The following is a 14,439-nucleotide window of genomic DNA, read 5'->3' on the forward strand; positions in this document are numbered from 1 at the left end:
CAGTGATCACTGTTGACCTCCCTCGGCTTTTATTACCGCTAATCATTTATTTAAGCTCAGTTTTTAAAACCTTAGGATGTAACTACAGCCCAGCCCATGCAGCAGTATATGAATGACTAACCTCGTATTGTGGATGGATTATCTCAGTTGTTCTCCTTTTTTTTTTTCTTTTTCCTGCCTGTCCCGTTTGGCTCTTTTGCATCAGAATTGTTGTCTAAAGGCAAAGAAAGATGCCCAACGGATTTACTTTACCAAATTGACCATCCCAGCCTTGCCGTAATGGTCCATTTGATTCACCTTTTATTGTTTATTTTATTTTCACTTACTGAATACGGGACAGACTTGACTGGGGGAAAGAAGGGGAGAAAGAAAGAGGGAAAGAGAAACAGCTGAGAAGAGGGACGGGGGAGAAGGGCAAAAGACAAAAACCAACAGAATGAGCAGAAAAAAAAAAAAGAAAAAAAAAAGCATATATCGATCACCTGGATCACCTGCTGAGAAAGAAAAAAGAAAACAAGCAGAAGAGAACAAGAGTAATAGAATAAACAACATCACAATGATATATGGGAATATGACAGTAAATACTAAATGTTAAACATTATTGTGCAGCACATAAGATCAACAGAACACAGTGTGCTTTGAGGTAGGAGCCAAAAAGGGTGTAGTTTGTGGGTGTGATCACCCGTGTGTACACCTGTGAGCATGGACGCGCTTGTTTTTAAAAGGTTCCTTCATGTAATGATCTGCTAGAGAGTGTGGGGGGGCCACAGCCCCGTCCTCCAGGGCATGAAGCAGGTATGGAGGAGATCAAAACTCCAGACATCCAGAGGCCCCCAGAACACAAGAGACCAAGGAAGACCAACAGAGGGGCAGCTGCGCCACTGTCCCGGAAAGAGCTGAGGAGAGTCCCAGATGAGGGCTCACTCAGCAGCCGCGGAGCAGAAGCCAGGGGGAGTTGCAGTGACGCGCCCGTGAGCTCCGCCGGCAGCCAGCCGTGCCTGAGTGACCGAGCCCCAGGCCGAGAGGCCGGGGGCACCCCACCTCCGAAGTGGCCCGAGCGAGCCCCAGGCTCCAGGCCCCGATAAGCGGCCGCCAAGGAGTGAGCCGGTGTGTACCCGGACGCCCATCCCCGGACACAAAGAACCACCAACGCACCGATGTCTGAGGGGGTCTGCCACTGGCAGGGGAAGTGGTGGTAGGGGGAGATAGGCCTCCAAACCTTGGAGGGCCTGAGATGTCCCCAGAGAGGTGGCGTCTGATACCCAACCTGACATATAGACACAGACATACAGGCACACACAGACACAAACATCCATTCCCACCCTCATGCTCTCATATGCACTCACTCCACACTCAACCAACGTGGAGACAGACATAAAGAGACGCTGTACACACGATCACACTCCCCAAGCGTACTCTAAGCCCCGGGTCTAGGTACCCTTGCCCCTGGAGGGGGAACTGCACCCAGACCCAGGTGGTGTTACCCTTTTCCCTGCGGTGGGGGGAGGCAGACCGCCCCGACTCCGCAGCAGCAGGGAGGCCCCACACTCCAGACCACAGTCGGACGGCCAACTCCTCCTCCTAGCCCCCCCGCTCCAGCAGGTCGCAGAGAATGGGGGTGAGAGAAGACTCCAAACCTCCCTCCACCCGCTCATTGTAGTGTTGATGCATATGTGTTCTAAGGTGCATTTAAAACCCAGGAGGGCATGGAGCTACCTGCCAGAGAGCAGCAGGTAAGCGCATGGTCCCTCCTGCTAGCCCTCAATGTCTACGTGTATTTAACCTTGAGAGGTGGGCAACGACGCCAGGGGTGGGGTGTACACCCTGATGGTACTTTGGACTCCGTGTATCGTGCCCACCCCCAAGATCCTATATGTATGTGTAATGAGAGTGTGAGTAATGTGAATGTCTAAGTTGTGGGATAAAATTGAGGCAGAGGCAGCCAGAAGGGGACAGAGGGGGGTGGGGTTGTTCTCCTGGCTGAAGTTTGGTCCTTTTACAGCATCCTGCCATGCGATTACATTTGTTCCTGACCACCGAGAACACTCACGTTAACTTTTATCGAGTGGAAAAAAGTTAGCTTGTTTATATTATGCTAACATAGCTGTGTCGCTAGCGGTCATGTAGCACATCATTATATACCAGCTAGCCAAACTTCAGTAACCCTACAAACATCACTGCTGTTTAGTTTTCTGTCTTCATTTATGTTGGAAGTGATAGCAGAGCTGTATGGTTTTTTTTTTTTTATTTAATTGACATTTTGGAATCACTATACAATACCATCAACTTCAGCAATTTTTCAGTACATATATATATTTTTTTCCCTATATTTAAACAACTAAAATAAGAATGAAAGAAGAAGAAGAGAAAGAAAAGAAAAGAAAAAGAAGCAAAACAGGAAACAATAAATAAATAAAAAATACATAAGGAAAAAGGAAAGAAAAATAAATAAATAAATGTAGGGAGTGTGTTTTTGTTTCCATTAATGTAACTAATATTTCGTCTAGTCTTCTAGTAGTTAACAAAGTCAAAATCTAAAGCAAAAGCAAAAACTGGCCTGCGTTTTTTAATGTAGTCTATCCATTTCTTCCATCGTGATACAAACAGGTCCCTCTTGTAGTTCACATCTGCTGTCATTTTCTCCATTCTGTAAATGCCCATTGTGATGTTCATCCACATGTTCATAGTTGGGCTCTCTGAAGAAAGCCATTTTTTTGTGATGGCTTTTTTGCCTGCTGCCAGTAAAATATTAAACAAGTATTTATTGTTCTTTGTCCATCCTTCTGGCATAAGTCCAAAAACATAGTTTTACTTTCCAAAGGTAAATATCTTCCAAATGTCTCTTGTATTGCTGCATGTATTCCCTTCCAACAAGTTTTAATAACATGACAGTCCCAGAAAATATGATAGTGATTTGCATTTGTATTTCCACAATTTCTCCAGCAAGTGGGAGGCTTACCTTCATAGTGAGATTTTTGGTGAGGTGTAATAAAATATCTTATCAGGCTTTTCCACCCAAATTCCCTCCAGCTCTGTGAGCTGCTACATTTCCATTGATATGCCCATATTGTTGTCCATTCTTCCTCCTTTATTCCTCCCTCCATTTCCCAATTTGCTTTGCTATATAAGGTTGAGTGTAATTTCATATTTGTTAATCCTTTATAGAGGTCACCTATAATACCTCTATTTTTATTTGAACTGCCCTTTTAAATACGTCTAGCAGCTGTTTACTTAATCCAGCCTTAGCTTTTAGCTTTTTATTGACAAAATGCCTCATCTGTAGATATCTATAAAAATCCTGTGTTTCTAATGAATATTTATCTTTCATTTTATCAAAACTAATTAGTCTAATTAGAGCTATACGTTTTAATTTGTTTCCAAAACCCCGCAGTCAGGACATGCTATATTGTATTTAGATAGAAGCTAGCGAGCTAACTCCCTGCTAACTTCTAACTCCGTTAAATGTCATAAATTCCGTTTTCATGGATGCCTGGATGTTAAACTCAATTGTTACACCTGGTAGAGCAGAACGCTGATCATTTTATTAAAGATGAAAGACTTTAGACAGTTTTTCAACTCTCAGTAATGCCACAGTGATCGTTTGATATATGGACCTGCAGCGGAGTTTAGGCCCAGACACGGCTAGTGACGTCAGACTTAACGACCGGATGACTCTGACTCTGTTTCACGTGCCCACCCCCCCGAACTGGATGGTTGGACGGGATTGGAACAAGTTGAAGCTATACTGTTGTCCACCACCAGAGGGTAATGTTTGACCGGATTAAAATGACGAGGCCAAAGTGCCACATCACAAGTTTTGAAGAATTCAACAGCACGTCTTTATAGTTAAAAATTCCAGGTGCAGGTGTGGTTCTCAACTGGCTCGTTGGTCTAGGGGTATGATTCTCGCTTTGGGTGCGAGAGGTCCCGGGTTCAAATCCCGGACGAGCCCTTACTTTTTCTTCTTTCTTTTTCTTTTTTACAAAGACAGACTGTTGATAATCACTTTATGAAAACACACAACAACAGCAATCATTACTTTTCTCATGCAGTTGGACTTGAGTTTTGTGACTGTGAAGAGAGTTATTTAACATATTTAATTATTCTCTAACCACACAGAACTTATCAGTACTTCTAAATTAGAAATTTAGAAAATAGAAATTTAGAAGTAAGTGGTTAAAAAATATGTATATTGCTTAAAAATTTTGAGTGGAAAATTTGATGAGGAGTTAAGTTATTAAGTTTTTCTTCAATTTTTAAAGTTCAAAAACCAAGTGGCAAAGTTATTATAGATGTTTTTTCATGGTTGTGTTTTGTTTTACGTGTGTTAGTGTAATTCATTTATGATATTATGTATGTAAAAAGTGCAGATGTAACAAGCTTAAGTTTCCGCCTACACCTTTTCAATGAAAAATCTGAGATTGTCCCACTGAATTGAATCCTTAGTTGTCAGAATGTATTTATTTATTTACTAAAACGCCTGTTGTTGTTGTTGTTGTTGGTGGTGGGATTTTATTTTATTTTTTAAACTACTAATAAAATAAACGTAGAGACACCGTGGGCCGATCATGTGGTAGTCCTTAGGAGCACAGAATTCTGATCTGATCCCCATTTGGACAGGTGATGAGATAGTTTTGACTGACAGGCTGGTAGAAGAGGTTAGGCAGAAGTCTCTGTGGACCATGATGTTCACAGACAACATTGTTATCTGTAGTGATAGTCTGGAGGGGTAGAGGTGTGCCGTGGAATCAAAGTCAGTAGAAACGAAACAGAACACACACGTGTGTGAGGCAGGTAGAGTGTGTTAAGATGAGCGTCAGGGGTGATTGGTAACAGTAGTGAAATAGACCGTTTGCAAGATGGTAGTGAGACTTGTTGTGATATGTGGCAGTAGAAATATGAAAAAAGACAGGCGGATGAGTTGGAGGTGGCAGAATTGAGATAGTAAGATTATGAGTGGGAGTGACAAGACAAGATTAAAAATGAGTATATTAGAGGTCCAATACATCCACAGTCCCGCCTCTGCACAAGGATCTTGAAGATGGAGCTCCCAAACTGAAGGAATAGAGGAAGATAGCAAAGCAGGTTCGTGGATATATTGAAGAAGGACATGAAGTGGGTTGAGGTGACACAATATTAGGAAGAGGTTAAGATGAAGGAAGGTGATCTGTTGAAAGAAGAAGAAGAAATGCATTTTTCTTCCATGTATAGCAACATTAGCCCACTGCAACTCTGAGTTGTGTAATTTATTTTGAAAACAGCAGACCGGATGTTGGCAGCTAGTCGACTTCCTGTGGCCGTGTTATCATTTTATCCAGGTAGCTCATTTGCGACTGGATTCTTTGGAACAAAAATCGAAGTTTTGCTGCTAACGCGTGGGCCTGGTACGTTTGTCACAAATGAGTGATGTCTTTTGTTGTTGGGCCGTCAGTAGTTTGGACTTGTTTCCTGCGAGTTCCAAGACATCGACGTTAATGTCAGCTAGTTGTGCTAGCTTTCCATGCGTTTAAGTCCAATATTTCTTTCAGCAGAAAGCACCATGCCGTACTTGGTGTTTATGCAGGGCTTACGACGTGTGAAGGTGTCGGGTGTGGTGTCTTATGGTTGGTTAAATGCCATTCTTCTGGAGCAAACGACGGGGAGATTAGCCAGATGAAAAGCTTTAGCTTGCGACTCCTTGTTGCTAGGCAACGGAAGTCGCCTGTGGCTGGCTGAGCTAAAGCCTGTAATTACATTAGTGTGGCAAAGTTACTCATCACCTTTTGCTTATTTTTAGGCAACCTTCTCGTCTTGTGTGTGAGATATTTGATTCTCAGTAAGTTCTCATCTCTATATTAAGACCAGAGTAAGCATCATGCTGGTCCCCATATTCACTCTGAAGCTGAACCACAAGATTAACCCTCGCATGGTGACTATTGGGCAGTTTGATGGGGTTCATCCATGCCTTACTGCCGCCACGCAGGCTGGAAAGGTGAGGGAAATAAATGTTTGCAAAATCCTCACAGTTATGTGATAAATATCATCCATGCTGTAGGAAAATTACTATCATGTTTTTGTGACCCGATGAGAGTGAAAACAGCCAAGTATTTGCCCTCTTCATGATTTCTTTTTTGATCGTACTTGTCACAGTTACCTGGTTCACGCTAATAGCTAATTTTAATGTTAGACAATTAGAACCTCAGTAAATACAAAATGCAGTTTTCAAATGATGATTTCATTTACCCAAACTTATCTGGCTCTGTGTGGAAAAGAACTGCTGACTCTCTGGAGCATTTGGCAGTTCCCTACTCTCTTGTTGTCTTTCTCATTAAAAGGTTTTCATTCACAACCCCCACACCCGTGGCCAGAGACCTGTGGCTCACCGACTGAGCCAGAGTGCCCAAGACTCTGACATTTCTCTGCTCAACATCAATCAGGCAGTCACCTGTTTGGCTGCAGGAAGACTGGGACCAAATACTACTGGGGACACACTGTTGGTGGGATCCCAGACAAACCTGTTGGCTTATGATGTCCATGACAATGCTGACATATTTTACAGAGAGGTGAGTAAAGTCAGGAAAAATATTGGAACTGGGTCTCCAAAAGTTGATTCTGTTCATCTGGACGCAGCGTTTTGTGGGAGAAACGTTTCGTCACTCATCCAGGCGACTTCTTCAGTCTCAGCTGACTGCAGGTGTCAATCTCATAAACAGGACATTTGCATAATGACTGAAACCAGCCCACTGAAGGAACAATGGGCTGGGAGGTCAGTTCCTTAATCTTAATTATGCAAATTCTCATGACCATTGATCAACAACCACTGATCAATAACCACTGATCAATGGCCATGAGTACCATTCACAGAGAGTTGGGGAATGGCTGCAATCACAGCATTGTAAGATGGTGACAGATGTACCCTTAGGCCCCCTCCTCGAATCAGGAGGTTTCAGTCATTATGCAAATGTCCTGTTTATAAGATTGGGGAGACCTGCAGTCAGCTGAGACTGAAGACGTCACCTGGATGAGTGACGAAACGTTTCTCCCACAAAACGCTGCGTCCAGATGAACAGAATCAACTTTTGGAGATTTACTTTCCTGGATGATTGAGAATGCATCAAGACATTGGAACTGGGTGTTGTGACTTGTGTTATTCTATATTTAAATCAGGATTCAAACAATTCTTAATTAGTTCTGTTGATTTCAGCTTTTTTATATGTAATTTGGTTTAAAAAGTGACAGAATTACTGATTAATCCAGCTGACGCCACAACCTGACTGACTCAGCTAATTATACAGTTGTGACAAGTAAAAATCTCTGCTTCATAGTAGAGGTGGGAATCACCAAACATGCCACGATACGATATTATCACAATACTTAACGCACGATACGATATTATTGCAATTTTTTAAAAAATTTTGCGATATTCAGATTCTGTACATGAAGGTAAACTTCATCAATATTAATTTTATCTAATATCAAAGTCTCGCACTCAGTCTTTCTCTCGTTTCAGTTTTATTGTTGACAAACTGAACGGTTTGTATTACAGTCTAGTCCAACTTAACTGAATGCAACCATCTGGTACAATTACAGCTATTCTGAACTATGCAATATGAAAACTATGCAGCCCCTTCAGCAACTGAAGAATTTGAAAGTAAATTAAAACAAAATATAATTTTGCATTAAATAAAAAAGTTTTAAACTTAATTAAAATAAAACATGTCTTAAATTAAAATAAGTAAACTGTCATGTTTATTGCTGCAAAAAAAAAAAGGTAAACACATTTGGACAGTGTCAGGATTCTTGCTCAGAAAAAGGTCAACATGCTCTGAAGTCAGAGCACAAAAACCTTTTTGTAACAAAATATCGATTTCTGCTGTCCCTGTATCGATACATTATTAGCAAACAAAATATCACGATACTACACAGTATCGATTTTTTCCCCCACCGCTACTTCATAGTAACAGTCACAAAATGAAAAGTGGCTCGATTATAAATGCTTTGCCCAAAACGATGTGAAGCTGGCTTGTATTTAAACGTGCTTCTTCTCTGTGTGCAGGTGACAGATGGAGCTAATGCCATCGCGTTGGGGAAACTTGGGGACATCCCCTCTCCTCTTGCTATCATTGGAGGGAACTGTGCCTTGCAAGGCTTTGACTATCAGGGCAATGACCACTTTTGGACGGTAAGAAAATCTGGTTTTCTTGGTCTAAAATCATGAATGTTTACATATTTTTCACATATTTATAAAAAAATTGTGCTCCACTTGATCTTAAACTACATCTTCTTAGGTCACTGGAGATAATGTCAGGTCTCTGGTGCTCTGTGACTTCACTGGAGATGGAAAAAACGAGGTAAGTCTTGACTGCCCAGTAGTCGGGGAGCTTTCCACTTAACACACTACAATTTCAGTAACAGAGCATCTTACAGTTCTGTTATAAATATAGGTATGAAATTAATTCATACAAATATGACTGGAGGGTCTTTAACTTACAATACAAACTGCCCTGAGGTGACTGTTGTTGTCATTTGGTGCCATATAAATAAAGCTGGCTGTTGTTGCTGTTGTACTCACAGCTCCTGGTGGGGTCTGAGGATTTTGACATCAGAGTGTTCAAAGAGGATGAACTTGTGTCAGAGATGACTGAGAATGAGGTAAAATGAGGGTGCAATGCGTAGCTTGGTAACTGCTAGCTTGATCATGTTGTGTTACATGTTTTTAATGTGCTTTGTGCACAAGAAGCAATAATAAAACACTTTGCACTTGTAGCACTAATGTGTTGTACAATTTCTTATCTGTGTCTTGCTCCAACAGACAGTAACATCTTTGTGCCATATGCACGGCAGCAGGTTTGGTTATGCTCTGGCTAATGGCACTGTCGGTGTGTATGACCGCGCTGCCCGCTACTGGAGAATCAAGGTACCGTAATCATCTTCATACGTTCTTCATTTCTTTGGCGTCTCTCCTTCTTTTCATTTTGTTTTTGTACTTTTTATGTTTCCTAAAAGTTCAAAACTTTGAGATTATTCTGCAATAAACATTTAATTAATCCAAATGTTCTTGTTTTTTTCAATTCATTTATAACCAGATAATGTCAAACTGTATCTGTTCTGTGAATGTGGTTTAGATGAGATAGATCTTTATTGTCACTGTTACAAGAACAATGGATGGCAGTTTGGCATCTCTCCATTAGCAATATGTAGATTTGTTACATTAAAGTTACTTCAGAATAAAAGATGCACAGATATATACAGTTGGTGGTGCACATTGAGTAAGAGGTAGGAATGTCGGTTGCATTATACTATAATAAGTCTGCTTTATAAATACAGGTAGGAATGTTATTTATAACTACAGTGAAAATGTAAATAAATGTTAGCAGCACAGTTGACCTTGAGTCAGGGTGGAGGTGGGGCATGTTTGACAGCGTGCGGGTAAAACCCTTTATTGAGTCTGTTTGTCTTTGACCTGATCGACCTGTAGCCTTTACTGGGGGGTCCAGAGTGCCATGATGATACTGACTCTCCGCTCAAGTCTGCCAGTATAAATGTCTCTGACGGGGATTAGTGTAGTAGTAACAAATACTACTTGTAACATGACTAATAGTCATTTGTAGGACGTCCATGAACGATGGAACCCTCTCAGTGTTACCTTTCACAGCATGAAGATTTAGGGACAGTAGTGCATTGCTCACCTGCAGTTTGAACCTGATGAGTAAAGACAGTTTTGGCTGGGATTAAATGTAAATAATTCAGTTCTCTACTGTGTAATGTGCTCTTTTCTCCTCACTTAGTCCAAGAATCATGCAATGAGCATCTTTGCATTTGACTTGAATGCCGATGGGGTTGTGGAGCTCATCACTGGTTGGTCCAATGGAAAGGTGAGTACACAACTGTTATCCACAAACTACTTCTTACTGTTTTAACATGGGATTTTTTCAAAATGATTTTGTGGGACAACAACTGGCAAGGATTCGGTGTGCTTTTTATGTCAGATTGACGCTCGCAGCGACCGCACTGGTGAGGTCATTTTCAAAGACAACTTCTCTTCTTCTGTGGCTGGAGTAGTGGAGGGAGACTACAGGCTGGATGGACAGAAACAACTCATCTGCACCTCTACAGAAGGAGAAGGTAAGTCTGTGTGTGAGAACTGGTTGAAAATGGACATTTGTACATTTCCTTGTGTGTTTTCTGTGAACACGGACAAGCCAGGTATAATTTCAAAGACTGACACTGTGAGCTCATAAGAGGATGTTGCTATACTTGTCAATGTGTTTGTAGTTCGTGGTTATCTGCCAGCCAGTAAAGACCTAAAAGGGAATCTCATGGACACGAGTGCCGAGCAGGACCTTGTTCGAGAGCTCAGCCAGCGCAGACAGAATCTGCTGCTGGAGCTTCGCAACTACGAGGAGAATGCCAAGGTGATTTATTCAGTCACAATAAACTGACGGGGATTTAAGAGGCACGCATCTGGTGATGTTTGTGGGTTCTACATTTCAGCAGGCACACAGTGGCTTTACATTTATGGTACCAATAATTTAAAAAGCTCTTCTTAAACGTTAACGAAAGATCTTTATAAAAACCCTAGAACTGGAGCACACTGCTTTGCAGACAGGCGCCACTACAGTTTAACATGCACCTTTGAGGCAGCTGTTTGTAATTGTGTTAAAGAGTTTTTGTTATTGATTCATCCATGTTAATAAAAAGTCTGATCTGTGGAAGCAACGTTTCTGATCGAATGTAGTCACAACTGTGTGTTCTGAAAGAATTTCTGGGCTCAGCCTGTGTGAGGAGTCATAAACTCTGCTCTTATTTCAGGGTGTGTCAGAGACACACAGTGGGATGGGAGTCATACCAGCCAACACTCAGCTCCAGACAGCACTGTCAGTGAAAGCTGCTACAGAGACCCAGAAGGCTCATGTGGAGCTCAGCATTTCAACACCAAATGGTAGAGTTGGTTAGCGCGTCTCACCGTTTATTGAGTGTTTGCGTATAAGTTGCTGAGTCTCTCCTTGATCTTTTACAGAGACTGTTATCCGTGCAGTGCTCATCTTTGCAGAAGGCATATTTGAGGGTGAGAGTCACGTTGTCCACCCCAGTGCTCAAAGCCTGTCTGGTTGTGTCAGAGTCCCCATTGTGCCCCCAAAGGATATACCAGTGGATCTGCACATCAAAGCCTTTGTTGGAGGGAGAACTAGGTAAGCTCTGCGAGTAATGAGTCTTTTTCTAATGCAGTTAACAACGCCGCTCTCATTCTCACGTCATCCTGTTCTTTTCGTCCTCGTTAGCACTCAGTTCCACGTGTTTGAAATCACTCGTCAGCTGCCTCGTTTCTCCATGTACGACCTCGCTGTCGACTCGTCGGCTGCACAGCCCACAGGGAGGGTCGCCTTCAGCATCAACGATCGACAGCAGAGGGTAGGCTGTCGCACGATCATCTGCATTTATAAAATCTAATTCTGCTCCGTATGTTAATACATGTTTAATGTTGCACTTTTTTTATCCTGTTTTGAGCCAGCTGCAGTGAAATGTCCTTCCTTGTACACTTGCTGTATATTGAATGATTATAAATGTGTCTCCTGTTTAATCCTCGGCTCTGTGTCATTGTGTTCTTGTGTAGGTGGTGATGTGGCTGAATCAGAATTTCCTGCTTCCAGAGGGAGAGGAGAGTCCCGATGTTACCTTCAGTTCACTAAGAGGTGGGGGGCTGTTGTCCTTCAGCATGGCCAGCAGTGGACAGGTACACATCAACACTGCTGTGTGAAAAATATACAATACAATAAAATATCCACAGCACTCATTTGTTTCTTATATGAACTTAGAGACTTGCTCTGTCATTAGTTTATATGTATTTTAAGAACAATAATAATTTGTAATGTGTCCAATCAGATCACCATAAGAACTGATGATATTGACCTAGCAGGAGATCTGATCCAATCATTAGCCTCCTTCCTGGCAATTGAGGACCTGTCAGCAGAAGCGGACTTCCCCACATATTTTGAGGAGCTACACACTACGCTCACTGAGGTTTGGCTCAGGTTTCATCTGCTCTCTGTCAAACGTTCAGGACAGCCTGGGTCAGTAGCAATAAAAGTCCAAATTCTTGAGATTAGAAGGTGTGGACCAAAACTTTAGTCCCTGTAGTCTATCTCCTAAACTGGGCAAGTCATACACTACAGGCCAAAAATAGGTCAGCTGAATTTAAGGTGACCTGTACGTTTAAATGTGTTTCCTAGGTGGACGAGTTCCATTCTGTCCACCAGAAACTAACTGCAGCTATGGCTGACCACTCCAACTACATTAGAAACATGCTGGTGCAAGCAGAGGACGCGCGCCTAATGGGTGACATGTGAGTTATCTCAGTATTTTACTTCGTAATACTTGCAGCCATATTGCTACATTATTGTTGAATTATCTGGACTTGTATGTGCAGCACAGTGGCGCGGTGGTTAGCACTGTTGCTGCACAGCAAGAAGGTCCTGAGTTCAATTCCACCGTCTCCACCACCTGTGTAGAGTTCGCATGTTCTCCTCGTGTTTGCGTGGGTTCTCTCCGGGTACTCCGGCTTACTTAATTGAATGTGAGTGTGAATTGTTGTCTGTCTCTGTATGTTAGCCTGATGACAGCTGGGATAGGCTCCAGCAACCCTTAAAAGGATAAGCGGAAGCGAATGGATGTATGTGCCCTGAAAGGCGTGTGTTTCATTCACTGCAGCCATGGTAGAAATAAAATCCTGGGTTCTCTCTCTTTGTTGTGAGCAGTTTGATTTATTTATTCGTGTTTTTATTCCCCTACAGGTAAACATATCTAATAGTTTTGGTGATCTAGCTTCAGGAATTTACTAATGATACGAGTCCTTTATTAAGGTGATAGTTATTATTCTCTCACTGATGCGTTCAAAAAGCGCGGCAAACAGAAATCCATAAATGGATCAGAGGACTGACGGCACTGACCGAGACGATGGCGGTAGTCAAGCGCTGCACCGAGGCAGCGTTACATTTCCAGGGACGTGCACGTCAGATAACGGCATAGGTTATGGCGTAGGGTTGCACAGGGGTTTGCAGTCTTGACATACCTACAGCATAGATTTAACGCAGAAGAATAAAACCTGTTACAGTATCATTTCATTCATGTCAGTTCTTCTATCATGAAACTGCAAAAACTTCCTTCTTTTCCTCACATCTTTGTTCGTTTCCACCGTAGGACAACTATGAAGAAGCGCTACAGAGAGCTGTATGATCTAAACCGGGATCTAATCAATGAGTACAAGATCCGCTCAAACAACCACAATGCTCTTCTGGCTTGTCTCAAGTCTGTCAACCAAGCCATACAGCGAGCCGGCAGGCTTCGAGGTAAGTCTGACAAGCACTACTTCTTAACATAGCAGCACTGTTTGTTAACTACCTCCAATTGAACCAGGGGAGAAGATGATATATTAAGCGTATCTGCCTCTGTGTATGCTTCTCTGCAGTGGGTAAGCCCAAGAACCAAGTGATCTCTGCCTGTCGAGACGCCATCAAAAGCAATAACGTCAACGCGCTTTTCAGGATCATGAGGGCTGGCACCGCATCCTCCTGAGAGTGGAAGGATGAGGGACGCGGGAGCGGACTAGAGAAGTTTACAGTCAGCACGTGTAATAACTGTAATGAGGCCAGCGAGTACGTTTGGAGCAAGAACAGCAGGAGATAGGCAGAGACACTGAAGCGGCATTAATCCACGACTCAGTTTTAAGCAACATTTGGCACCAGCTTCTTGAAATTGGAATTCAGCCAACACAAATATAATGGTGACCTCAGACTTTGTGCAAAATTGTCGGGCTGATTGGAAGGGCTTCAGCTAGTGCGCTGGAGTTTACCTAAATCACTAACCTGCGTGAGCAGCCATTTACTCACTTTAGTCAGAAGTTAAGACAAACAGAAGGACTCGAGTATGACGCCAATTTCATGCATTTGTGGTGACCTGTCCCAGACAGTCTGAGAAAACGAGTGTGCCGGTTTCATTCAGCTGACCGTAAAGTCACCGGTGGCATGGACCTTCACGCTCGGCCTCGGCTCTCAGCTGCTGCGTGTTCGTGTGGCATTTGTAGCCAAAGAAAACTGTCTAACTTGTTTACTTTTTGTAGACTGTATTCAGAAAGTGCACATGTAACTTTGTGTTTGTGGAAAAATTGTTATTAAATTACATTTTAAACATTTATAACTTTTGGCTGATTTTTTTTACAGTACCTATAAAGGGAGGGTTTATTTCTAGATGGATTTGAGACGTTTATATCAAATCAAAAGAGAGCAGGTAAACATTTTAAATACTGATGTGTTTAGACAAATGCTCCAACATTATTTAGTCTGCTTTACAGGCAAGTTTCCAAAAACATGAATAAATAAACATGGTGTGGTAAGCCCCGCCCTCTGTTCAAAGATGGTCGCTCACAGTGGACGTAGGCTGTATCCCAACTCAGGGGCTGTGTCC

The 14,439-nt window shown here is 42.4% G+C and overlaps 1 protein-coding gene and 1 non-coding gene across 5 annotated transcripts; both read left to right on the forward strand.

Moving 5' to 3' along the window:
• Positions 1-3,880: 3,880 nt before the first annotated feature.
• trnap-ugg (transfer RNA proline (anticodon UGG)) lies at positions 3,881-3,952 on the forward strand. Its single transcript has one exon. It is a non-coding gene; the product is annotated as a tRNA-Pro (tRNA).
• Positions 3,953-4,942: 990 nt separating this feature from the next.
• Positions 4,943-14,172, forward strand: bbs2 (Bardet-Biedl syndrome 2). Of its 4 annotated transcripts, none has more exons than XM_085461104.1 (18): positions 4,943-5,085; positions 5,840-5,971; positions 6,315-6,542; positions 8,036-8,161; positions 8,268-8,330; positions 8,554-8,631; positions 8,792-8,896; positions 9,768-9,854; positions 9,969-10,104; positions 10,255-10,394; positions 10,792-10,921; positions 11,000-11,171; positions 11,262-11,391; positions 11,594-11,713; positions 11,863-12,000; positions 12,210-12,322; positions 13,177-13,325; positions 13,445-14,172. In XM_085461104.1, the coding sequence occupies exons 2-18, from the start codon at positions 5,855-5,857 to the stop codon at positions 13,549-13,551; spliced, it is 2,139 nt and encodes a 712-aa protein (XP_085317230.1). In that variant the 5' UTR covers positions 4,943-5,085; positions 5,840-5,854; the 3' UTR covers positions 13,552-14,172. The 4 variants fall into 4 exon arrangements, with proteins under 4 accessions (XP_085317230.1, XP_085317229.1, XP_085317228.1 ...); XM_085461103.1 differs by lacking the exon at positions 4,943-5,085 and adding an exon at positions 5,246-5,384 and having other exon boundaries at positions 5,777-5,971; XM_085461102.1 differs by lacking the exon at positions 4,943-5,085 and adding an exon at positions 5,246-5,384.
• The last annotated feature ends 267 nt before the right edge of the window (positions 14,173-14,439 follow it).

Source organism: Copadichromis virginalis, linkage group LG7 (assembly GCF_057382275.1).
Source record: "Copadichromis virginalis isolate Kocher_CV1m ecotype Utaka linkage group LG7, C_Virginalis_male_GT1.1, whole genome shotgun sequence".
Taxonomy (NCBI): domain Eukaryota; kingdom Metazoa; phylum Chordata; class Actinopteri; order Cichliformes; family Cichlidae; genus Copadichromis; species Copadichromis virginalis.

Excerpts from the sequence above, each read along its gene's own strand:
- bbs2 (XM_085461104.1), top strand. The coding sequence starts at position 5,855 with ATGCTGGTCCCCATATTCACTCTGAAGCTGAACCACAAGATTAACCCT. Across the intron at positions 8,162-8,267 it reads GCAATGACCACTTTTGGACG|GTCACTGGAGATAATGTCAG; the intron begins GTAAGAAAATCT and ends ACATCTTCTTAG. Across the intron at positions 11,714-11,862 it reads GCATGGCCAGCAGTGGACAG|ATCACCATAAGAACTGATGA; the intron begins GTACACATCAAC and ends GTGTCCAATCAG.